General features: G+C 39.5%; 1 protein-coding gene across 3 annotated transcripts in view; it reads right to left on the reverse strand.

Annotated features, from left to right (window-relative positions):
• CPNE4 (copine 4) overlaps positions 1 to 27,702 on the reverse strand; it is a 243,764-nt gene that overhangs the window by 188,797 nt on the left and 27,265 nt on the right. For 2 of the 3 annotated variants that reach the window (XM_032991217.2, XM_032991218.2), the window contains exon 2: positions 3,184 to 3,371. In XM_032991217.2, the coding sequence (XP_032847108.1) occupies positions 3,184 to 3,363 (180 nt within the window). In that variant the 5' untranslated portion in view covers positions 3,364 to 3,371. Of the gene's footprint in view, positions 1 to 3,183; positions 3,372 to 13,926; positions 14,005 to 27,702 lie in introns of those variants that run through there. The other variant, XM_032991216.2, reaches the window with a different exon arrangement.

Here is a 27,702-nt window from a genome sequence, read left to right on the forward strand (position 1 = left end):
AGAGTTGAACACGAGCCAGCAAGGTGCTCCTGGGGCAAAGGCACATGGTACCTGTGGTTGCATTAGGCAAGATACTGCCAGCAGATCAAGGGAGGTGATCCTTCCCCTCTACTCAGGACAGGTGAGGCCACACCTGACACTCTCGGGGGGGGGATCTGATCAATCTATATAAATACCTGAAGGGAGGGTGCAAAGACAACAAAGCCAGGCTTATTTTTAGTGGTGACTAGTGACAGGACTGGAAGCAATGGGCAACAGTTGAAACATAGGAATGTCAGGAAACACTTTTTTACTATGAGGTTGAGCAAGCACTGGCATAGGTTGCCCAGGGAAGTTGTGGAGTCTCCTTCTTTACATATATTCAAAAACTGTCTGACACAGCCCTAGGCAACAGGCTCTAGCTGTCCCTGCTTGAGCAGTGGGGGTTGGACCAGATGACCTCTAGAGGTCTCTTCCAACCTCACCCATTCTGTGACTGAAAAAAAAAAAAAAAACACAACAAAAAATCAAACAAATGAAAAACTCCAGAAAACCCACCATATTAAAAAAAATAAACCAAACCAAAAACCAAAAACAAAAAAAAAAAAAAAAAAGAAAACCAAAGAAACCCCAAACATATATGCCATTTCCAATCTCTGGAAACAGCACCTACCCACGCTACAACAGCATGGATACTTTCAATCTGTATTTATGTGTGCGGGTGGCATAATTTACACAAACATACACATATGCACACAGAGTACTGCAGAACTGAAACAAAAAATAAAATTCTCCTCAGCAACAAGCTGACGTGCTCTATCAAAATTTTCCCAGACACAAATATGCACAGATTCCTCACTTTCAGGGATTGTTTGCATCTGCAGAGTGAATCCTTCACATCCTAGCATCTCTCATTGCATGCACAATGCAATCCCATCAGCCTAAACCCACCAGTTTCAGTTGCATCTGGCCCGGTATGGGCTGTACAGTCTGTCCTCTGTACCTTCTATATATTTCAAAAGCACCTCGTTGCAAGAGCACAACTATATACAGGCCACAACCTGTATTTCAGGCAGCCCCAACCCAGCTGCACCATGTTCATAAATCCTCCACACAACAAGAATATGTGATCAGTATGCATGTTTCAGTAATACTGGATTTTACTACAGTCTTTTTGGAGACATCTAACCTCCAATGGGTCATGATATCTGGTAATTCAAGACAAGTTCATGAAGTCACTAAATCCATAGATGAAAAACTCTTCAGTTCCACTCCTCTTTGGGTTGCCATTTAGTGACTTCTATGTTGAATATACTCACTTCACTGCTAACTAGATTATTGCACAAAATTATTAGTCTGTCTTCTGTCTCAGGTCTTGCTGGATCACCAGTTCCATCAGCAGAAGATTCGTCCAGCCAAATTATGTCTTCAGCTATACCTGAGTGACTTTGCTCAATTTAGCTCAGCAACCAGAACTTAATTAAAAATTTTGTTGAGAATGTGCTGGCCAGAATAGGAAAAGGCTCATCATATCAGAGCTCTATTAGCTCTGCAGCACTGATAGGAACATGAACGAATAAAAACGCTTTGTTCATATTAAAATGAATACCCTGGACTTCCATTAGACAGTAGGAGAAACTGACGTAAGATGAGAATCGTATCAGTGAGCAGATCTGTTCTACAAGAATTACTCTATTCAGACAATCACTTTCCAAATTAAAAACTGTATCAAATAAAGGGAATCTCCATTACAACATAAGAATATATAATTTAAAGCTACTTACCCTGCTCATAACTGGCCACAGACAATCTGTGTGAAATACACTCAGAGTTATTCAGAGAACTAAAATGGCCCAAAAGATTTCAGTCTGTCCTTTCCAAACAGGGGCATTTCACTTATTTTGACCTTTAATCCATTGCTTGGTTAATTTCTACTGTTTGAGTGATTATATAACGTGAAGCTAAATGCTCCTTTCTACATGGGTAGCTAGAATTACTTTTTGGGCTATCTTATCACCTTAAATTTCAATTACATGAAGACACCAATGTTGTAGCACTAGGACAATCATAACAAGTTTTATTTCTACTTACAGACCGGTTTTCTACCAGGGACCTATCTAACAGTTCCACACCGGCAAACTAAGAAAAGAGGACAAATACTGATGAAAAACCTTAACTTGGCTATGCAGGTGCTGACCCTGCACTGGAAAAATTTCAGATGTCCACAGATCAAAACCACAACTGGAAAAACTGGAACAAAATCCCCAAAGTCTGATCAACTTGTATAAAAATGCTAAATTAAAAAAGTAATGAATTTAGGATTTTTCTTTCTGCATATACTCACAGCTATTATTATTTTTATCTTTTGATAGATAACACAATCTTGTTCTGAATGCTGAAGCTGTTGAAAAGAAAATGATGAATGCTCACTCAGAATGAACTGGATTTAATACATTCCTAATTTTCTCATACATACTTTCCATTAAAACTCAGACCTTTTAGCTTGATTAACCACAAACACTCAAGTGTAACTTTTAAGTAAAATAACCAACAAGATTTCATTTTAAATATTACATTCCATTCTAATGTTCTTTATTTATAATTTGCCTGTCCCTAAGACATCCCGTTTCCATTTATCAATCAAATGTTTTCTAAGATTATGTAAAATAACACAAAGTAGGATCTTAATCAAACATGCTACCTATAATACAAGGCAAATTGATAAGGCAAATGCATTAGTCCAAGTTACTAACTTCAACAGTGTTTCCAACTGTAATGCTTAAAATTTGCAAACCAAGCTACTCTGTCACCAAATTCCTTGGCAACTAGTAATAAATACTCCTCTCTTCCCACAACATTTTTTTTCTTTGGATTGGAACACATGATGGTCACCACCATTATCTCTGCTAATATATAGTTTTTATGAAACAAGAGGGCCTAAAGGGAAAAGTTTTATGATGCTTTATTCTTTAATCATCTTCATTTTTAATCTCGACTCCAAAGAGAAGTTCAAAGTGTCAGTAAGAGTGTGGTTCAAAGTATGTTAGAGTTAACGGAAAATCTCCCTTCACTCTTACAAGATTATGCCACAGGCTTCAAATTGCTTCATCTCTTTATTGTTCTTGCTATTTGAATTTTTCCTTCAGTTTATCTATGCCATTCTAAAGCATCAGAAGAATCATTTTTATTTTATTAAACACTCACCTCAAACCACTGGCCATGCGACTGCATTTTAAGGATGACGCAGGGATCTGGTTTTGAGAGGGCATCCCTGTCTGATATGCCTTTGCATGCAACTCGCAGTTCCACTTTAGTCAGGCATGGGCTGTTAAAAATTCCCAGAGTATTGGCTGCTGATTCATAGATGTTGCTCATTTTCTTCATTCCTTTTGCTGAAAGAGAGAAAAGGTCCATTAAGAACAGAGCACGCACAGTACAGTCCTTACATCCATGCAGAAGCCAACACAATGCTCTGCAGCCAGTGGGGCCCCATAACTGTGAACGAGATCTAGATCAAGAGGGGAAAAATAAAATCAAAGGAATACTGCTGGAAGAAAGAAATACATCTTCTTGGATGTTTAGAAATAAGACAAGTTCGGGATGATATTTTCCACCATGCCCCTGAACTCTGGGGCTGAACTGTGACCTTGACTCCAGCTCTGCTCCTGCTTATAGAGTTGTGTTTCCCCAGGCCAAAGTCTAGGCAGGATGGTAATTCTGAATTTCTCCTGATAACACCTTATTCCAGCAACAAGGCTAAATAAAATTTATTCAGCACTCCTTCAATCTGCTTTTATTTTTCCATACTCCATCTAAAAAGCACGGACTTTATCTTATACAAACTTTTTGTGTAAACGCCACAGAAGGACCCTTTCATATCAACCTTAAATTCCAAAATACATGTCACACTCTACTTCCACAGTTACTGAAGAAATTACCTCCCCCCATTCCTAAGCAAGTAGTCAAGATTGATGTTCTATGCAGAAGGGCTGGATATTTACACTGGCAAATCTTGTTGTTATAGAGTGTCTGCTCTTTGGGGTCAGGAATCAGTTATATGAACACAGGCAGCTGGAATAGTGGGAACCTCTGGCCCTTACTTCATTGTAAGCAACACCACCAACCTTGTAGCTCAAGCCATAGAAGCAACAAAAAAACATTTTTAACACAGAGCTTAGCAAAAATCACTATATGACCATTTTTCCATCAACAAATAATATGGGAGGACTTTAATTTGCTCACTTGTTCTGACCTCCACAGCCTGACCCCTAAAAATATACCTCCTAATACAATGATTACTTCACTCCCCCTTATGTCATACATAAGAGCTGCAAAAAATTAATTTCACGCTTTTAGAGAGCCGATTTATCTTGAACAAATTATCAACAGATTTTTTTGTGTGGTCTGTTTCAAATGTCTTCACTATCTCTTCAACAACACCCTGTTCTCAGAGTTTTATGATTTTTGAGAACTGTTTTGATAAAAGTTAAATTTTGGCAATACGGAAATCAAAGTAAAGTTTTCTTTCCCCAACTCTGCGAAGCTAAGAATAAAAACAAAACCCACAAAACCACACCTTCAGAAACTCCAGTTTTCCTATTAACTATAAAGGCAAGTGTATAAAGGTATTTCTAAATTCAGAGTAAAAAGAGTTGGCATTACAGCATGGACCTCTAATACATACAGACAAACTTCAAGAATGTAAGTCTAAATGAGGCAGATGATCTGATCTCCTTGAATATGAGAGAAAAGCTTTTTAACAATTTACAGTTCTTTATACAACAACTTACTATATGACCAATCATCTGCTGTGAAACCCACAGCCTGTTGGGTTCAATATGTTTGTAAATAAGTGAAATGAGCCACCCTCTCTAGCTCAGGCTCTACATGTGTATTTCCTTGTGGTAAAACAGGCTTCTTGAAATGTGAGCCACACCATAGCCATAATGCCTGACACTCCAAGGTCAAAACAGCTTCCTTCAGCCCCTCCCAGTTACCTGTAAATGCTGTCACCTAAACTATGTTCCCTTGGATTTACTGCTAGGAAAGAAACATGACTGGGAAAAAACAAAAAAAAAAAAAAAAAAAACCAAACAAACAAAAAAAAAAAACCAAAAACCAAAACTAAACAAAATACAGCAAAGGTAATGATATTAGGCTACTTTATGAATCCCAGAGGGCATACTCAACTTCTACACAGTGTATTCCTACACACTAGTTTACCTTCTCATCCATTTTTAGCTAAGACTCTTGACACTGAAAATAGACCAGCACCTCTCAAATCTCAAAGTCTTTTACAGGGTAGGGAACAACATTTTGTGCTGGGTCAATTCACATGAGTAATGGTAATGTCACAGTCCTAGCTTGTAAGCAACGGCAAGCAGAGGGAACTGGGCTCTAGCCTAACCAGAACTACTCTGATAAAATCATAATTTGAGAAGCAATAATCTGCATGCAAGAGAGACCTGACATCTGATGCCTCAACTAAGTACGACAATAAGAGTCTGGAAAAAGTGCTGCCAAAAGTGATGATTCAAAAAGATGCTTGGGAGACTGTTTGGGGCTTTTTTAATTTTTTTTTTTTTTTTTTTTCCAAACAGACAAGAGATTAAGGTGGTGGTAACTTTGACAAAGACACTGAAGGCTACTATTTAGCTAAAAATTACAGATAAAATTGTATGTATTTTTAGGTATTTTGCTAGCAATCATCACAAGTCTGTTTTTTTCATTCTCTTTCTCATATACCCCGATATATATTTTTGCGTACCTACGTTTCCATCAACTAGGATTATAAAAAGACTGTTAGAAACTGAGGTGGGGGGAGGGACTGTTGTCTAATTATTCATCATTTTATAATCCCATCTCCTTCAGAAAGCTGCTCAACAAGCTCATCCCACACATTTACAATACATTTTTACATGTTGCCCTTTCCAAATTGAAATCCTTTTGAAAATTGGGTTAATTCTGTCTCATGTACATCTTACATCATTAATGAAATGTCATCCTTTGTGCAGAAATAGGTTGGTGATTTAATTAAACCGGATGATTTCAACACTAAGGAGAAGGGGAAAAGTAGAAGAGTGAGGAGGAGAGATGTATTTTTCTTCCTCCCACAATAATTATACACTGTTTTTTTAGAACAGTGGGTAAGTATAAAATTATATTTCTTTTTATCACTACAACTATTACTTCGGCTTGTACAAGTTCTAAATTTATCAATGGAAAAGATCAAGCCAGAGTCTTATTCTTTTGTTCCATTATATTCTTCTTTTCATATAATCACTAGCTTGGGCTGTTGTACTGATGTCACATTACCAGGAAGCCAGGGGCTTGAAAAATAGATTTTGAGCCTACTGAAAATAGCTAAAAAAGGTATTTTACGTAAACATAAACAAGTTAGATCGCGTAAGAAGTTTTTTGTCAACTAACTATGTACATTATTGATAAAGGAATAAATTGTTCATTTTCCTTTGCTACACACTCTTCCTTTCTCGCTTTATTAGAACTTCATTATTCCTTCAACGTCCATGTGGCTTTAATATTCACTGAATAGGAGCTGTATCTGTCAGAGAAAAGTGATAGCGCAGATATGAGGGTAAGTGAACAAAGTGCTAAGTCACATTCTACTGAAGTTTCCAGTCCACTGCTGCATCCATTTTCTTTCATTTCCTCTGGAAAAGAGGAAAACAGTGTATCATTATATGCTTCCCACACAAGCTTTATTAGCCAGTGCTAGATGGCACAGAATGAGGAAGCAAGACCAAGCCTTAGGGTTTTAACTCTCCACAGTGAAACAGCAAGGAAAAAGGCAGTGCCAACTAGGAAACAAAAAAAAAAAAAAAAACCCACAACTTAAAATACGGTGTGCTGAAATCAAAACACGTACTATGTTAACAAAAAAAAAAAAACCGGCCTCAAAACTGTGAAAGACCTTGATAGCACCATGTACCCTATGCAGTACAAAGAATAAGTGAGGACCTTGGAAGACAGTTCCACTCTCCCCAAAATATTCTACATCTGGTATACTTAGAGCTCATTTAGAAGAAATTTACGTGCTCTTTTGACATTTTTTAAGAGATTCATGGCTCAGAGGGATCTTACTGATGTGTATAAATTCCTGATGGAGGCGGAGTGAGGGGAGAGAATGAAGAACACGAAGCCAAATTCTTCTCAGCAGTGCCCAGGGACAGGACAAGACACAGTCAGAACAAACTGAAATATAGAAAATTCTAATTAAACAAAAGGCAACCTTTTACTGTAAGGTTGGTTGAACACTACAACAAACCACTCACAGAACTTGTGGAGTCTCCATCCCTGGAGAAACCCAAAACTTATCTGGACATGGCCCTGAGTAACCTATTTTGAACAGAGATTTACAATAGGTGATCTGCAGAGGTCCCTCTACTACTCTGTGACTAAGCAGGAGACAATCAAATTGTAAACTTTTTAGAGTACAGATTGCCTCTGTGATCTGCTGTTTTTCCTGTGCTTAGCACCGGTGTGTACTAACATATGATTTGGGCCCCTTGGCTCCAAAACCATGCTAAAAACAAGAGACAGACATGAGCCCAGCTTTTCTGGTAACTAGTGCTACAAATGCTCCTATGTGTAGATATTTTATTAAAAGCAACAGCAAACAAGTCCAGGCGTTTGTGCCTGGCTAGATAACTGGATTAAACTGAAAACCAGTATTAAATGTTTGGCAGATACGTCTTTCTCCTCTCAGAGGGACAGAAAGGCTTAAAATGTTTAGTCATCTGGTGCCTATAAAAGTAAGGATCTCTGATGTGAAACAAACAGTACATGTCTCTCTCAGATCTAGAAACCTTGAATTCAGTTCACACATACAATCAGATCCACCTTGCTGCAAAATGGTGATCCACACAGGGCTTTAGAGAACCTCTCTGCAAAATTATAACCAGACTCCTTAAAGTCACCATGAAATAGACCTAAGGTGTTATCTGAATTCAGATTCCACATTTTCTCCTCTGCCCACTCTGTCATTTTGCTCTCCTACACACACACACTCTCCAAAAAGCTTTTCTGCAAGTTGTCTGGGTGAAGAGATTGCTTCTCTACAGCACCTTGTGAAGAATCAGGGAAACACAGCCTCACCTTCAATTCAGGTAATAAATGAGTAGGGAATGAGAAAGATGCTGAGATTAAAAGCAGTAACCAGTGTGCTCTGCATCTGGAAACAGGGCTTGTGATTTAGAAACCTCTACTCCAGACCAAAGTACACACAAATTAATCTGGGGGCCGCAAGTTTCCCATCACCATATGTTAAGGGCTGTGTCGGAATCATTTGTTCTACTGGCACCCTGGTCGTGAAATGAAAATGAACCAACGGCATCTGTCTGCTTCTGCAAAAGTGAACAGCAAGACTCTGCTCCTAGAAAGGTAAATGATGTTTTCAGTATGTGCATGAAGGGAAATACTAATGGTAGAGTTATATGATATAAGAGCTGTGAATAAGTACCTCCAAAAGAGAACAAGACCTAAAAGCACTGAATGTTGTACCACTAGCTGCTCCCTACTCGTTTATACTTATATACAGGAGAGATATTTAGCATTCAAAACACAGGTGCAGCTGAACTCTCTAGATGGAAAGCTTTGAAACTATGGTTTCTGGATCTTCCAGGGTTTACAGTCTCATACAAGTAAAAATGAAAACCAAATCTACAGCTACCAACTTAGAATTAATAGAACTCAGCCTACCAGCTTCTGCTGGAAAACAGTTAGTGCTCTACAGTTTGAAAGAGATGGAAAACCAGTTTTCTACATTATTAAGAAATGCAATTCTTATAAAACTAGGAAAGTTCTTTCCTACAGTTCTGTTCCAGATTCTTGATTTATGTTACAACTCTGGCAAAATCAAAATCTAAGCAGTCATGTTCATTTTTAGGTGAAATCACTAGCTTTAAGTGACAAGCAGAATCTGATTACATAAAATACCATTTTGAAAGTATATTAAACTTTTTGTAGGGTCTGATCTGCGATCCACAGAAGTCAGTGAGAAAATAACCCATTGATTTCAATAAATTGAGTAGTTGAGTAATATAGTGCCCCAAGTGATCCTGTCTTTTTCCAGTGTATTTTATCATTTGACAACACATTAATGAAAAATAATCATCTGGCACAGAGGGTTCAAGTGCTTCAGAACCACCTCTTAGGGCTTGACCCAAACGCCACTAAGCTTCTTCATCAGCTTCAAAAATGCATTTCTGAGGCCTTGAAGATTTTATGTGTCTCTATCCTATCTCCCATTATGATGCGAGACCAAGTTACACAAAATACAGCAAGAGCAAGATTTATAGAGAAGGATGAAATAACATTAGCTGTTCAGGTGGAGAAGTTTTAAATGGTCCCTCTGTTTAGTTACATGTTCAACTCTAGCAGAACGTAGGCCATGGACTCCTTCAGGGAATGATATTAATTAAGAGATCATTTTTCTTTAAGAAACTTCACATTGGTAATTCCCAGCCTTAGTGAATTACTCTATCAGCTGTCGGCATCAAGGCATCCTTGGTAGTGAAAAGCAAACCCATTCCTTCCCATTAAGCTGTGTGTTTGGTAAATAAGCTTTGTGCAAATAAGGAAAGATAGGAATTCATCAGGCAATCCTGATTCAGCAAGTTGATTAAATTAATATTCCTTGTGCTTAATCAGGAACTTCCTAAGACACCTGACTGGCTCAGGATTGAAGACAGCCTGGGGTGATAGCAGAGAGAGAAGACCTATCTTTATTACAAACAGTGATCAGTTGCAGAAGCTGATGTTCATCCCCCTCCATTTCCTCTGCAAAGCAACATTTTTTTCACTGTAGCATTTCAATAGTATAGGGTTTTCTGTAACCCCTGTTACATTGTCTAATCCTTGTTGCAGCTGTGACCATCACCTCTTGGCCTTTTTCTGTGCATCTCTGGAAACTTATTTCTCATAAACAATCAGTACTATCTTAAATCTTGGTCATTCAATTACTTATCACTGACCATGCTCCTAGACTCCCAATTATCAGCCATCTCTCTAATCACTGCACAAGACTTCTCCTGTCAGTATTAAAAAACTATTCTTGTCAACATCAACTATGTTGCAAATTGCTACAGAAGTTTAAACGATCACAGCTAATACACACAAAATGCCAGCTGTCAAAATTAATTTTAATATAAATCACTATATAACAAGAAATCAATAGGTTAGCTAGACCCCTCCACAGGATAGTTTGTGAAATTAAAACTATGATTTTTCTTCCTTCCCTTTGATTCTCTGACTCATACAACAATTAAGGAGGATTATTTAAAGTTACACCTACTTAAGTTTGAAAGAGTCCTCTGCAAAATGAGCAATAAACTCAGTAAGGAAGGAGGATCTGGTGAATCCACAGCAGTGTTATGGTGAACAATGAGACAGATCTGATAGTGTAATTTATTTGGACAGAAGGGGACAAGGTTCAGAACAAAGTGCCAGCAGTGTAAATGGAAATATACACACACTGACAATTCAAAAGGACTCATTACCATAGAACCAGCTGGCTCAATTATAAGGGGAAAAGGGAAAGTCACTGGAAAGAAATTGAGACATCTAATGTATGATAAAACACTGTACAAAAGTGTGCTGCACCTATAGAAATAACCCCATTTCAGTTAAGGGAAGGAAAAACCCCAGGATAACTGGAGCACTGGGAAATGACCAAATGTGCCCAATTCTGGATGCTCTGAGTAGCCCCCACCCACTGAAGTCAGACTCACCTGATGCAACACAGAGCACCTGTGAGAGTCAAAAGCTAAAATACATACATTCTATTACCCTCTAATAGAAGTGCAAATCTAAAATTCCCCCTTGTTCCTTCAGTATGTAGCTAATGCCATCAGTCACCTCTTTCTTTGCAAAGGTCCCACTGTCTTCCGGCTTACAATGCTGTAATATGCAGAAGAGAAATCTAAAAAACATTAATACGAAAAACCAGGAGACTGAATGGGTAAAAAATTCAAAATAACTCCCCTAAGGATAAATGCAGACAAGAGGGTCCTCTGCTACTGGAAAGCAGTAGCAATGACTTTTAGTGGACAAGTGACATTTTTCACAGAACTAACCTGAGTCTGCTTTATTTATGTTCATCGGATTTGTACCAGTCACAAGGAGTCGGCCTCTCCCGCAGCAAGGCTAGCTTATCTACTATGTGACACCCTCTAAGACAGTGTGGTGTCTTAATAGGACGACAGAGTATCTTTCCTTTGGAACAGTGTAGAAGCCAGAGAGAAAACAGACTGACTCATCTATATGCTGACACACTCTAACAGCTAGCCCCACAGTTGTCCTCCTATCCACAGTCTTGTTTCCTTAAATATGCCTGTCCAAACCCTTCACTTACAACTCGATATTGCCAGGCAAAAACATTAAGCACTCCCAGAGTTCCTCTTCCAAATCATGAAAATGGCATATTTTATCTCAGAAAACATTAAAGAAAGTGGATTTGTTCTTAATTTCACTCCCATTTGCAAAGCCATTAGAACTGATGTTCTACAGCCCTCTCTCTCAACTATAAAAGTTAAAAATGTATTTAAAAAGCAAAGGAAATAAAGGCCAGCAAAGTTCTGACTGTCCTATAACATGACTCCATGAGCTAAGGATTTACGACTAGGACTGGATAACATGAACCCCCAGTAAAATTCAGGCTGCCAAGTAAGTAAATTGTTTGCCTATGGGTTTGACTATTGGGTCTCGGGAGTCTGCTGTATTACTGTTGAGAAAACATCTGAAGCATAAGTAGCTGTAAGCACAAGGACAAGGCACTGATACATGGTAAAGCTCAGGACTACTGAATCCACTTCAAGCACCATACTGAGGAGTTTCACACACAAAAAATAACCTATTATATGCAAAACGTGTGTTTTGTGAATATAAGTGACATGTAAGCATAGTAAATCACAGAAATGTAATTGAATCTCTCTCTCTAATCAACAACTTCAAAGCTACTAGCATGTGATACTTATTTGGCTGCTTATCACTAAAAGCCCTTACAATTTTTATAGCTTTGCCATTTTAGTTCGCTGCTTGTACTAAGCGATATATCAAATGAAACACAGGAAAAAAGGTTTATTTGCTCTGAGGATATGTGCTTGCTACTTTTTAAAAATCAGTTCTCCCAATTAAATATTTGAGGTAAAATAAAAGAAATTAACATTATAGCTACTACAATATAGTTACTTATCCAAGAATCATAAATAATTGAAGTTTAATTGATATTCACTACAGTTCAGAGAAAGATAAGCCTGGAGCAAAATCAAATAATCCCAGCACTCCAAGGTGTAGCAGTCACAATTCTGCCATCAAATAAACCCAGCTGAGAGCCTTCAGAACACATTTGAACCAAAATAATTGTTGAAATAATTATCCAGTTCTGAACAACAAGAAAGATAAACAGTCTACTATGTTAACCCTTGCATTTTCATCTACACATACATAAAATACATTTGAAATGAAAATTACCTGATATCCACCCTGCAAAAGCACACTGGGTACCTGCAACAGGGAAATCATAGAATAGTTTAGGTTGGAAAAGACCCTTAAGATCACCAAGTCCAACCGTAAACCCAGTGTTGTCAAGTCCACCACCAAACCACATCCCTAAGCACCACATCTACACATCTTTTAAATACCTCCAGGGATGGTGACTCAACCACTTCCCTGGGCAGCCTGTTCCAATGCTTGACGACCCTTTTGGTGAAGAAATTTTTCCTAATAGCCAATCCAAACCTCCCCTGGTGCAACTTGAGGCAATTTCCTCTTGTCCTATTGCTTGTTACTTGGAAATGAAGCAGCAAGTTGTATTCCTCAGTTGTGCTCAATTACACCAAAGTATGTATATAAACACATGTAATGCTTGGAAGAGTTTATCCATTTACAGATGTAACATATTGCAAACTGCTCATTTTCCTCAACAGATGGCCATAACGGCTTTTGCTGCAGCATAAAAATGATCCTAGAAGAGAAGCTGCTTTCTGCTGCTAATCCAAAGATAGGAACATCATGAACAACAGTGAGGAAGAACTTCCCATTCACCATTTAGTTCCTGCACTTGCAATGCAACCAGAAGGTATACTCACTACAAGTTGGCTCAGGGCTTCTTAGCAGTGCAAGAAAAACTGAATTTATCTACTACACTGGAACGTTCTTGGGGCCATGCTGAGCCCAAAACCGTGACAGAGCTTTGAAGTCAAGTTGCTCTGTCAAGTAAGACAGGAGCAGAAGGAAGAGAGCAACTGATACTGTCGCACTTCATAATTGCTCCCCCAACATGCTCGACCCCTTGCTCAGCAACAACCAGAGCTCCTGTGGCTTCCCAGGACTCTGATGCACAAGGAGCAGCCTGCCTGCCCTCAGGGGGATGCTGGGCAGCGGCCAGCTTTGCCTGCTGACTAGAGCCAGTCCTGAGTTCACTTCCTCTGCAACAGAGGTTCAATGACAACAGATGGCCTTGTGCCACTATTTTAAGTTAGACCATAAGCCTTTCTCACTTACTTGTCATTTACTTACTTTCTATTTTATTTCCAAGATCCTTGGCCAAATGTTTGAAGAGTCACCCATGTGACTTAGGCCAAGCACATATTGCCACTGTCTCAGCTAAATCAGCAAGGGATATGACCACATTGCAGCTCCAACTGCAGGCACCAGAAAATCCTAAAGAAGCAACAGATCTGCCAGCCAAATTATATGTATATTGGAAGTGTTAATTTCTGTCCTAGATTCATTACTACTAGCTTAGTCTGACTTTCCTCTCTGGAGCTATATCCTACTCCCCATTGGGAGTGCTTTGCAATCACAGCACCCCCATACGACGATAGACCTGGTCTTTGAAGAACCAAGTAGCTATTTTTGGTGTCAAATTAATTCATAAAAGAATTGCAGCATGCTGTCAACAAAAGGTCCCATCAGCGCCAAACATACCGGTGGTGCCAGTGCCTTGCCATTCCTCTGCTGGCGTGTCCATGCTCCACGGGAACAGTGCTCTGCTGAGCTACCAAAGCTGGGTCCTAATGTGTCAAGACACAGTGCAGCCTCACATAGATCCTAACCTGGGCCCTGGAAGCAACAGAGCTTTGTCAGAAATGTTATAGTGGAGCTACTTCCTCCTGACACAGTGCCAAGGCTTTGGCTTAGCATTGCTTTTGAAAACAAACTCTAGGAATCCAAGCCACCAAGAGTTTTCAAATGTTTCTCTACTTTGGGAATTCTTGGGACATGAGAAACATCTTTGTTGTCAACTACTAATACAGATGAGAAAAAAAATACTTGGAATGTCTTTTATAAAACTTTCTCTGACACAAGATTGTCTCTTAAGCTCTTCTACAAGGGACCTATGAGTATACATAGAAGTTATGTCTTTCTTGTGAAATCTGCAAGTCACCATCAGTCTTTGTTAGCATATACTGACAACAAAAGGATAAAAAAGTTTAGCTCTGCTTGCTTAATACAGAGTTTGGAGCTGGAGGGAAGGGGTTCTCGGTTCCCAAATAATGCACACACAAAAAGGGACCAGTATCATCAGTATTGATGGAAGTCCTACTGCCAGCTTCCGCACACAAGAACAGCGTAGCAACTGCTGATCTTGACATCACTGCCTGGTAGGAGAGCATTTCATGAAGTTCACATTAGGCAAGAAATACTCCTAAGATTTCAACACATATTGCACAAGGCTTCACCTACGTTCACCTGTCTTTAAAGGACAAATTTATACAAAGTGCAATAAAGTAAATGAACCACCTATTGCAGTTGCTAGTTAAAATGATAGAGAGAAAACAATGTCAATACTCCAGCACGGATGGCACTCAACAGAGAAGAGACACAAGCAGCTGGTATTGAAGTCCCAGCCAGATGTTTCCACTTCACAATTGCAATAGCTCTGGTCAGATTATCTGAGGCAACGTGCTACATGAATTGAAAGTTTAAAGGCATTCCTGGGCTTTTTCTCCAAACCCGTGAAACTGATAATTCCCTCTGCTGAATAGGATTGCTCTCCAAACAGAAATTTATCAACTCACACTGTTTATTAAGAAACAGCTGCAGAACATCAGGGAGATTACATAGATAAGAAACAGCAAAACAGGGTCACCATTTTGTAATAGTCCACTTTACATGGTGGTGGAAGACCTCAGAAAATGGCAATCTTCACCCTAAGAATAAAATGCATCAGCATAAGTGAAGCAAGGAGGAAAAAGAAGAACCATTTCTCTTGAGCATAGCTTAGGTCAATGTCCTAGTTGCTGGTTTCTTTGAAATGCCAAAATAGTTGCAAGCTTTATAAGCCTAAATAAAAGAGCCATCAGCACCTCACTCCAAAGTGATGCTTAAGAGTTTTGGTGAAAATAAAGGTGTGAAGCCAAACTGCAACATCAAGTTGTGCCTGGCATTCCCTCCACACTAGCTGCACACCCTGCACTTGCCTGACACGAACTTGTACTGTAATGTTCTTGGTTTCACACCAAGAGACAGAAACATCAAAACAAGCCTGGTCAAACTCCCTATGCTCATGGAGAGATTGATATATTTCCTAGGAGCATAGAAGAGTAGAAGCCCACAAAGAAGCCTCAATAGATATCCCATGGTGCCAAAAAGTAGTGGTGGCAATTAAACTGGGTTCCAAGTATCCACAAGAGCTGCCAAGAATTAAAGAAAACACAAAATTTGGAACACATTACAACCTGATCATTGCTCAGAGTACAAAACAATGTCTTCCCTGTTCAGGTATTTATATCTGGATTCAAAAGGACAGCCACTAGGCTCTATACCTACATAATTTTACAATTAGGAATACGCATCTTGACAGTAACCAAAATACAACTGTACCAACAGACAATACTCAAACTGGTCTTTGAATACTCCCACTATACAAGGCATTTAATACGTACTCTGTGTTTATCTGTGTCTTATCCCTGATCTGCATTTATCCTGTTCAAATAAATCCAATAGTCAGACAGTGATATTTTGTCATAATTTTTTAAAAATTATGTTGTCATAATTTCATATAACTGCTTGTCTAATGCATGAACTTTCTTCAGTCTACATAAGTGTAAGGAAACTCCTGACGGAAGATATTTGAAAGACTTTCATAAGCATGGAACCCGGGATCTTAATTTTTGTTCCTCTTAACTAGCAGAAGACTTGCTTTTTATTTACTTCTCTAGTGCCAGAAGTCCCCATAGTTAAAGCTGCTTGGAGAGGAAAAGAACAAACCAAAAACCCCCACAAATGAACGAGAACATGGCTTATAATAGATGCATGTCCTCACATGCATTGAAAGTCACAGTGAGTGACAGATCTTTAAATGCTTCTTCATATAAATCTGCAGTATCAAATCCAGCCCTCGATACCTATGGAAAAGATGTACTAAGAAGTTCTAAAACATTCTAAAAAGATATGTCCTTTTAAAAGCATCTTACTGTTTCAGTCATAAGCACTGTCTGCCAGTTACAAATAATATAGCAATTCAGACCTCACCTGGTAAATGATGTATGACATTCATTATGCTCTGGAGCCAAAATGTAAAATATTTTACCTATAATTTCTGCCCTTTGCAGAAATTGGGTTATACAATAACCAGGTGTTTGACTGCTGTTACATTAAGTCTGTAATGAGATGGAATACACAGTCATACCATTTAGTGTTCTAAATTGCTTCAACTTTGGAATAAATACATCAACAAATACTGAGTGGGGATATTAATTTAGAGTAATACATCAAAGTAAGATGTTAATTTGCTGATGTTACATGAAAATGATTTCTATATTTCACTGAAGAATTCTTCAAATGATTCACTTGTGTAATATGTTATTAAATGAAGCACATAAAGAGAGACATCTTAAACATTAACTTAACTAAAGGCAGAAGTATCACGGACAAACATTTAATACTTACTGGAGGAAAACTCCAATTATGCTCATGAGATTTCTAGCAGAAGCTAGAAAGCCTGGCATGAAAGTATGTTTCCTACCTGAATTACCTTCTGTGCTGACTCTTAATTTTTTCCTTTTCAGGAACACGGGCATTTTAAAACATGTCAAGAAAACTGGTTCAGTCAAGTGATTACTGCAGCATTTCTTATTCAGATACTACTTCAGATATGAAGTTTCAGCTTGTTTTTTCCATTCCTCCTCTTTTCCAGCCTCTGAGCAGCTATGTTCCTTCCATCTATGGTAATTAATCATCAACTATCTTTTTCCACTTTAGGTTTCTGCCAAGATTATGCTTCCAAATAAGATAGTTGCCCAAGAAAAATCTCAGAGCAGTTTGAATATACCTACATCATCTTAGACAATGATACTGCAAAGGAGCTCTTTAATTCTCAGTCACTAACACTTCGACATCTGACAAGATACTGTATTGCTAAAGTCAAATTGCACTTGGTCTTCGATACAGTTAATACAGACAAACAGTCTGATCGGAGTAATTTATGTTGAAAGGGACCTCTGGGGGTCTCTATTCCAATTCCTAGCTCAAAGCAGGTCCAGTCCAGGTGAGTTCTGACTATCTCCAAGGATGGAGATCCCACAGCCTCTCTGGGCCTCTATTCCAGTGTTTGACCACCATCTCTGTGAACAATTTATTGTTTGTTTTTTTGCAACTTGTGCCTGTTGCCACTCATCCTACCACCGCCCCTCCAGGAAGAACCTGGCTCCATCTTCTCTGATGATAGCACTACGATCACATCCCCTCAGCCTTTTCCTCTTGAGAACAAAGCTTGTCCTCAGATTCTTCCAGGACCTCAGTGGCTTACTTAGCTGGCATGTATCAGAAGGTCTGGTTAACTCAATTAAAGCAATTTAGGACAAAGAAAGAAAAAGATCATTTCCATTTGCCGCGTGATATGGGCAGAATGCAGGCTTTAGAAGACCGGAGTTACACTAAACAAGCTGCATATGCAAACTGGGAGCTGCATCCATAAATGACTTTACAGGAAGCCATTTGCAATGCACAATAACTTTGGCTGGTCAAACCCTACGAACAAAACTGCAAGCTCTTGAACATCTCATTAACACATTGCCTACGGAGTAACTATTAATAGAGAGACAAACATCTTTTATGGGGGTGTAGCACTTCCCATGCGTTCCTTCTTCAAGGGACACTCAAGAAAGGTAAAACAAATCAACGAAAGTTTAGTCTGGTTGTTATAATGATGTTTCTGAGTAGAAAGGTGGCTAAGTAGAACATAGTGATAAATAGGGAGAACTGTTTAAAACCTTATCTTTCACTCTTTGGTATTTTTTAATTCTGGAATAACTCATTTCAGTCAGTGAACACATTTGAATTCAGACATATGGTATCTGGAGATTTTTTTTCCCCCTTAGAATTTTGTTCAATCAAAGATTGCACTAAGGAAATTAAATATTTGAACTTGCTTTTACCTTCCAATTCTTCTAGATGGGTTATAATTTCTCTCTGCAGTATTTTAAAATTAAAACTTTAATTAAAATTGCTGTGCAGTTTTAAAGGTATTATTTTTTCTTGTTTCCTCTGCTTATCTATCTGCTGCCCTTTACAATTAATATTTCTTATTGCATGAAACTTAGCAGTTTGTTGAAAAAAACACTATCTTAGCTTCAACCCAATGTCCAAAGTGAAAAGACCTCAAATTTGCTCATTATATAAAATTGTCCAGGAAAGTCAAAAGAAGTTTGGAAACAAATGTATTGATACAGACTCTAAGTTTTTAACAATATCATGGTTTTCTTATTTGCCACACAAGCTGTAATTTTTAACTTTGCTGGAACCTGCATGTCTAAAAGATGCTGGCCTTGCCTTTCCTTAGTAGTTAAAGCAATAACCAAAAAGTCAGCTCACAACAGAAGTTGTATTTTCTACAGCCTTATCTCCAGTATTCTCATCTCCGATTTCTTATCTTGGATTATTCTTCTCTGTTTTGTCTTCTTTTTGAAACAATAGCCTCAAACTCCCCCAACTGTAAGATAAAAGCTCCAAAATATCAAAACTTAACTTTGTTCTCCCCATTTACAGAGAAGCAATACTATCCTTAGAATGAGATAGGTCACAGAGAAGTTTCCTGCCAAAAAAAGTAGCAAATGATCCCTCAAAAACAGTTTTAAGTTAAAAAAATGTATAAAAATAAAATATTGATTACATTAAGTTTAGTCTAACAAAGGTTAAAAGGCCACAAAATCATCTTTTTAATCTGACTGCGTGAAAACTCAAAATATTTTGCCCAAATATCACTCCATTTCTCACCCACTACTCAGGCATTTCAATTTTTTGCCATGAAAAAATAATTTTATTTAAACCATGCCATTTACAGTGGTTTCGTGGTTTCAACCTCACTGGCAAGCCAAACACTATTTAGATGCTCGCTCACCCTCCCCCTGTGCGGGGATGAAGGAGGGAATTGGAGGGGTAAAGGGAAACTTGTAGGGAAACTTGTAAAGGGAAACTTGTAGCCTGGCTCAGCCAGTTGTCTGACTTTATCTTACCTGGTACTAAACTAGCAAGTATTTACCTTTGCATCAGCAAAATCAGGACCTGCCATCGAGAGAAACTAAGCACTTCTTTATATTTCAAAAGCACAATACCTTTTGTCCTAAGACACCTGAACAGGCTACCTGAAGTGTAAGCTGATTTAAACTACTCCAATGCAGAATGCCAAACTACACTTCAGCTTTTCAACCACACATCTCTGCATGTCCAAAAACCTGACATCCCCAAACAGCAAATAACTCAAAGACCACACTGTTTCTCACCTTCCCCATCTGTTAACCAGGATGGAGTGAACCTGCTTCTATCCTCATCTGGTGCTGTTGGAAGAATAGGCTGGGGAAACCACTGATGTATTCTTCCCTGTTATGTTTTTTTACGTAGTTGTAGTCTCTGCCTACAATACACTTTCTAGTTGTAAGTATTCTGCTTTGTTTTCCTTGACTGCCAACTTCCCTAAGAATCTTGCATCGTACACAGCTGTCATTCAAGGTCAAACCACAGAGAGACAAGTGAATCCCTTAGATAATTAAGACGGGCTTGATATAGCACTATGAGTATTAGAACTCAAACATTGGGGTAACATAATTCATGGTGGAAAGGGAGGGGAAAATAGGAGCTATGTATTAGCTGGTAGCTTGTCGGACTTTAAAACTATTAGGACTTACTTGTACCTGTCCAGTTCATTCCTACCACCACTCAAATAAGCAAGATCACAAGTGCTTATACACCTCCATCTACTTATAAGCAGACCTCAAATACACCTGTGAGTATGGGGTTTACTGATGACCCAGAGGGAGAAAGCAGCACCTCTGGCTAGCTGTCTCCTTACTGATCATAGGGAGTCAAGACAGACATCTGTTCTACAGACTACATTTTAAAATGAGGTAAAATACCTTCAGCTGGGAAGCAAATTCCACATGGCCCTTCCTGCTGCCATAGCACATTGCCCTTCACACAGTTTGTGCTTATCCAGACAACAATCTTCAGGATTTCCTATACTCCTCCACCTTAGATCAACAAATTCTTAGGTACAAATTACTGCATTGGCTCCTGCTTCACTAATTGGAAGTCAAAACCTTCCCCACACCAAGCAATTAAGCTCATTTATCAACCTGTTGCCTGTAGGTCTCAAAGATGACCTCCAAGTAATCACCAAGACAGCTAATGCCTCTGCCTATTCAAAAAAGAATGACAGTCTCTCCAAATCACAGAAGGTAAGACTAAAGCCCTTCTCCCCTTTTTGTCTCAAAAAAAAAAAGCCTAAACCAAACCCACACACAACTTACATCTTCGGAACAGATATTATGAGGCCTAAATGCACAGTTGCTGTAACTGAACAGAGCTCCTGTGAAACTGGGGAGGGTCTACTCTTTTTCCAGTAGCCAACATTCTGTCCCAAAGTTGAGATCTGGGATACTCATTTTGTCCTCTACTGCCAACACAGCAGCTGTACCCACATGCTCTTTGGTTAGAAAAGAGGTATATGGCACAAGCTATAGCTCATCTTGATGATAAATCAAATCAGACCAACTGCTGCCCTTTTAGAGTGACAGTGAGATCTGCGGTGAGGTTTGAGTGGTTGAGAGTTCCCCACCCACCCCACAGCCACACTGACCATAATCAAAATTCTGTCACCTCCAGAGCCGGAAGCTTCGATCTGAAATAGGCAGTATCTTGCCAAAGGTATTTTGTGCAAGAAAAGCACAAAATACCCAAAGTGTACCTTTTAACGCCCTTAGCTCAATTATTCTGCAGTGTTTAGTGGAACAACTATTGTCACTGTGGCAATACACTGTGGTCGAGGAGGACCACAAAAGCCATGAGAGAGGAAAGAGACGAGATTAGACCATTAGAGATTGGTTATGAATATAGGAAGGTGTTCCTTCCCCTAAATACCCTCTTAGTGGGACTTCAGACACTTAACATGCTGCAGGATTGAGACTCTTGAGAAGACAGCATTCCCCTTCAAAAAAACCACAGTAAGCAGCAGTTCTCGTGAAACCCTTTTCAGAACTGTCTACCTCTGACTTTCCCTCTGTATTTATTTTTCTTTGCCATACTTATCACAGCCCTTATGTCCTGTCTCCACCTTGGCCAGCTTCCCAACTTTTTTTGGCAGCACTGCAATGTCAATCCCATTGCCAGCTACGGACAGCTGAGTCTGCTGCTCTAAAATGAGATTCAATGGATGAGAGGTGGAATGCAGAAGACACACACAGTGTGGCACTAACGTTCTCTGTCTCCAGCTTGAACACATGCTTTTGGAGTTGGGATAGGATTCATTCAGCTAGCAAGAGAAAGAAGAAAGAAGATCTAGACTGCTGAGTCAAATGTATCCACTAAACTTCTATGCACAGTCTGCAGCTTCTCCAAAAAGGGTGATGATTACTACTGATGATCATAACTACACCAGGCCCACCTATCTTCACTCAAAAAAGGGAAGGAACCTCCCTGCATTTCCCCTTCAGAGCAACAAGGGACAAAACTTTATTAAAGGAGGCACTTTCTATGCCACTGAAAGAGAAAAATCTCTTTCCATGACATTTGGTCATATAAGGTTAAATCAGAAAGAAGAAATAGCACTTGCTGTCTGGTCACAAGTATGCAATAAAAATGGAAATCGATATTTATTGAAGAATGTTGTTTGCTACTTAACTTCTATTGAACAGCAAATACACTGAGCACATTACCACCTTCTTCATGGACATTCTGCAAACACAGGGAGAGACACAAATATCCATTACACAAAGTATCCATTAAAAACTATTTGCTCCGTTAAAATAATTTTTATGGCTATAGAGTGGCATTTCCTCAGTGTTTCTGCAGGATTCCAGTGGCTCTGCAAACCAGAGCCTCCTCTCATTTACTAGTGTGTTCCAGAGACTTACATGAGAGTATTATCCCTAGCAGAGCTGCTGTGCACTGAGAAAGCAGATCAGACCCTTACAGTAAATTTGCAACAGGCATATGGGAGCAGTAACCACGTCAGAGGAAAGACGTGCTTTTAGTAACTGTTTTTCAACCAGATCAAAATATTATGGGCTTTTTTTAATATTAATATTCTTTGATTAAAAGATAAGCAATACAGCTACACAGATTTCCAAGATACTTAAAATGCTCTCAAGTGATACCTTAAGGCTAAAGTATTGTGAATCTTCCATCACAATTACACACAGTTTGCACAACCAAATGCTTTGTTCTTTGCATTTCCCTTGATTATAAAAGGAATTGATTTTTCACCTAATTTTAGATCCTTTACAACACTGTAAATTGCATTACTAGATTGGAACATAAATCTTTACTGTTCAGGATGTTTTTCCACCTAAGGAGAATTCTAATGAATTGCATCAAGGATCTCACTCGAACAGTGAAGCACCCAGACAAATATTTAAAAATCTGAAAACACACCTTTGTTTTGTATTATTTAGTGTCTGGAAAAAAAACAAACATGCTTCTAAAACTAATGGAGCTCTGCTGAAGTGGCTGTTCTACACACCTTCCCATCAATTAAGTCACTGGAGAAGGAAAAAAATCCAGTCCAAATTCTTTCTCAATTTGAAGCCTACTCTAAAGTCTACTGGAGACAGTGTAAAGATGTCATTTACTTCAAAGGCCTGTGAAGTCATATTGTCACTTGGTTTTGCAGCATTTGATCTTTGGTGCAGGAAAACTATGGGGTAAGTAATCTACAAACCCATATGCTCTCAAAGAGTAGTAAAATTGCCACCTAAGATGGCCCTCCTGTTGCAGGATTGTCACAGAAAAAAAGTCATATGACCATTTCATAAAAACAGTGTCATAACACACACAAACTAGAAGGCTCAATTAAATCCACGTAGCATATTTTGTTCTGGCATTTCCTGATCTTCAAGTGCTTGACTTTGGTTTTCAAACGGGAGAGCTACATGAAATATGCCACTTACTTAGAAAGCAACTAGTCAATCTATTCCAATAAACACTTGGTGGTCCCAAATACTTACAGACATCAACAAGACAGAGGGCTTTTTATTGCACAAATACCTGCTATTCAAACTGAAGTGGAACCTCACAGCAGCAGTAGACTTTCCTGTATACTGTAGGTCATAGCAAAGTAAAGGCTGTGACAAAACACAACCTCTGGCAGTGGGCTCTGTACAAAAGAGCTTTGCTCATCTACTTTCAGTTCATGTCACATGGGAGAGGAATTGCTCCCTGATGATAGTTGCTGGCATAGGCATACAGTACTCCAATCTTTGCAGCAAGTACGCTAAATGCAGAAGTTCTTGTGCCAGAAAACACAGTAAGAGCAGCAGAGGTGATGGGAGGCAAGCACTTGGTTAACAAAGGTTTTTTTCATTGGGAGTTCTGCTATAAATTATAGATGTAGAACAACATAAAAAAAAAAAAAAAAAAAAGAGAAAGTGAGAAAAAAGAAACCTTAGTTCAGTCTCACCAGTATTCTACCAAATGTCCTTGTTCAAGTAGCTATGGGACTTGAGTGCTTCTCAATCCACTCTGCTCTCCTTACCACAACAGTTCTTTTGTTTTGGTTGGGTTTTTTTGCTTGTTTTGTTTTTGTTGTTTTGTTTGTTTTTCTGTTTTGGAGGGGGATTGGGGAGCTGGTTGGTTTGTTTCAAAAAGTAAACCTTCCCTGCCTTTTGCTCCCCCCACCCGAGTCTTCTCATTCAGGAGGCTCCCTGTCATCTTTCTACCCAACCCTTTAAACCAGTATTTCATGTATCTCAGCTCGGTCCTCCTTACCACTCTGTTTCACAGCACTAGTCTCTCCCCTCACCTCCTCACCCAAGCTCTTTCCAAATCCAACCAAACTGTTGCCTAGCCCATCTAATTTCCTTGCCCAGTCTATAGCTCTCCTTCCCCTCCATCAGAGGCTAATCTGGTTGTCTCTCTTCTCAAAAAGCTCTTGCTCCCTTTTGCCAAGAGAGGAAAGACCAACTTGAAGTAACTGGTAACAACGATAAGGAGAAGACTGAGATACTCAACAACTTTTTGCTTCAGTCTTCACTGGCAGCCTCTCTTCCCACACCTCTCAAGTAAATTGATTGCAAGACAGTGACTGGGGGAACAAAGTCCCTCCCATTGTAAGAGAAGATCAAGTTCATGACCATCTGAGGAACCTGAACACATAGAAGTCTATGGGACCTGATGAGATGCATCCCAGAATCCTGAGGGAATTGGCTGATGTAGTTGCCAAGCCACTCTCCCTATCTGAAAAATCATGGCCATCAGGTGAAGTCACTGGTGACTGGAAAAAGGAAAACATTGCACCCATTTTTAAAAAGGAGGACCCTGGGAACTACAGACCTGTCACACTCACCTCTGTGCCTGGGAAATCATGGAATAGATCCTCCTAGAAGCTATACTAAGGCCTATGGAGGACAGGGATTTAAGAGAGCCAGCATGGCTTCCCAAGAGCAAGTCTTGCCTGACCAACCCAGTGGCCTTCTATGATGGAGTGACTACATCAGTGGACAAGGGAAGAGCTACAGATATCATCTATCTGGTCTTTTGCAAGGCCTTTGACATGATCCCCCACAACATCCTTCTCTCTAAATTGGAGAAATATGGATTTGATTGATGAACTGTTTGGTAGATAAGGAATTGTTTGGATGGTCACATGCAGAGGGTAGTGGTCAACAGCTCAATGTCCAGATGGACATCAGTGACAAGTGGTATCTCTCAGGGGTCTGTATTGGGACCAGTACTGTTTAATATCTTCATCAATGACACACAGTGGGATAGAGTGCACCCTCAGCAAGTTTGCAGATGACACCAAGCTGAGTGGTGCAGTCGACATGCCTGAGGGACAGGATGCCATCCAGAGGGAGCAGGACAAGCTCAAGAAGTGGGCACGAGTGAACATTTTGATGTTCAACAAGGCCAAGTGCAAGGTCCTGCACCTAGGTTGGGGCAACCCCCCATAGCAATACAGGTTAAAGGATGAAGGGATTGAAAGCAGTCCTGCAGAGAAGGACTTGGGAGTACTGGTGGATGGAAAGCTGGACATGACCCAACAACGTGCGCTCACAGCCCAGAAGGTCAACTGTATCCTGGGTTGCATTAAAAGAAGCATGGCCAGCAAATCGCAAGAGGTGATCCTGCCCCTCTAGTCTGCTCTGGTGAGACCCCACCTGGAGTGCTGTGTCCAGCTGTGGAGTCTTCAGCACAGGAAAGACATGGACCTGTTGGAGCGGGTCCAGAGGAGACCACAAAAATTGTTAGTGAGATGGAACACCTCTCCTGTGAGGAAAAGCTGAGAGAGATGGGGTTGTTCAGGCTGGAGAAGATAAAAATCTCTGGGGAGACCTTATTGTAGCCATTCAATATTTGAAGGGGGCTTATAAGAAAGACGGAGACAGACTTTTTAGTATGGCCAAAGGATAGTGGTTTTACACTAAAAGAGGGAAGGTTCACACTAGATATAAGGAAGACATTTTTTGCAATGAGGGTGGTGAAACACTGGAACAGGGTGCACAGAGAGGCAGGTGGTAGATGCCCCATCCCTGGAAACATTCAACATCAGTTTGGATGGGGCTCTGAGCAACCTGACCTAGTTGAAGATGTTCCTGCTCACTGCTGGGGGGTTGGACTAGATGACCTTTAAAGGTCCCTTCCAAACCAAATCATTCTATGAGTCTATGAAGTAAATAGGCTGGATTCTAGGGAAGCAGCCATTGTACACAAAACCTGACCTGACCCTGTAGCTCTCAGCTGAAACATGTTGAGTGGCTCTGAAATTAAGACCTATATGCAGCCTGGTGAGAATTCAGAGCTATGAGATACCCTGGCATACTAGACAGAGGTTCAGATTTGATGGGTTTCAGTCTAGTCAACAGCAGTTCTTGTATATACCTATTTTTAGCTGATATTCTTTGGAACAGAAGATTGAAACTCTGCCAAATTTCAATTCCCTCATTTACAACTCAGAAAACCTAGTCTTGTTCAAAGAAAAGACCACTGTATCTTATTTTAAAACTAAAAAAAATGTCACTTTCTTGGAACCTTATTTGAGGAATGTTTTGGTTTTGCTTTGCAGCTGGGAGGTTGCACATGGTATGGAACACAAATTCCAGCATAAAAATTTATCAGTCAGCAAGCAATTCAGAATGGAGTAATGTGAACTGTCAGATGGCCTCAAGAATAACTGACGCTATGCTCTTCTCCTTAGTGTAGAGATGCAAAGCAGCATCAGCTTCTGTAAGATCATAGGTACTGAAGACAAAGTGTTGTGAAATCTGCAACAAGAAAAGCATACATTCTGAGGAAAACAGATTAAGTTTTATGTTAAGATCACATTACGCCTACATTAAGAGAGGTATTTCTCTCTCCCACCCAACATATTAGAAGATAACCAACCTGTTGGAGCTTATCAGTACTTTCATTCTTTAAAATAACATTTAAACTCACTTTCAGCATCCACCAAGACAAACTGCTGGCATTACTGCCTGAAATAATTTCATGTGGCTCATCAATTTGCACAGGACACTGTGAAAGGCTCTCCACATTCTCAAGAAATTGAGTGTTTAATTTAATCCACATTACTTTCTTTGGGTTTTCTTAATCATTCATTTATTGATGAGAACAGAAGGTTTCGGGTCTGAAATTATATATAGACACAGAAGTGGAGAACAGGACAGAAGCCACTTGCCATGTTTGTTTATTCTGCTGGGCAAACTCAACACCTGCATGAAGTGAGAAAGCTGTGAAAGATATTAACTCTTTTTCCTCTACTATAACTCAAAAAAAAAATAAAATAAAATAAAAAAAAAAAAACCAAACCCAAACCCCACAAAAAAATAACTACCAACTCAGTCAAGCCATCACATTACATAAGAGCACAGGATCACCTAATGTTGGAGTTGTCACAAGTTTCTGTAATGGCACCTGGCAGCTCAGTCAGTACCTCTCAGTCCAGTTCACACACTTCTCCACTGAAAAGCACCAAGTGACCAGTCAGTCCCAGTGGGGCACATATCAGATCTAATGGCGGTGATAGGAGTTACCTAAACCCTTCACAACCACAGCATAACTCACTGTTAAGGTATTTGACAGTTTGGCTTCTTTACAAAAGTAAAAAAGGAAGAGCTCATCCAAATAGTTTTGTCATGGAGGTTTGGCCCTGGCAGCATCCACTCTGTTAAAGAGCTGGCCAAGAGGATGGACAGCTTACTCATTCACAAATGTTCAGTGAGCTGCAATATCAGTTCTCAAAGATATGTTGCTGCATCCTTCAAAGAGACC

The sequence above is a fragment of the Tyto alba genome, unplaced genomic scaffold (genome assembly GCF_018691265.1).
Source record: "Tyto alba isolate M040663 unplaced genomic scaffold, T.alba_DEE_v4.0 Super-Scaffold_46, whole genome shotgun sequence".
Classification (NCBI taxonomy): Eukaryota; Metazoa; Chordata; class Aves; order Strigiformes; family Tytonidae; genus Tyto; species Tyto alba.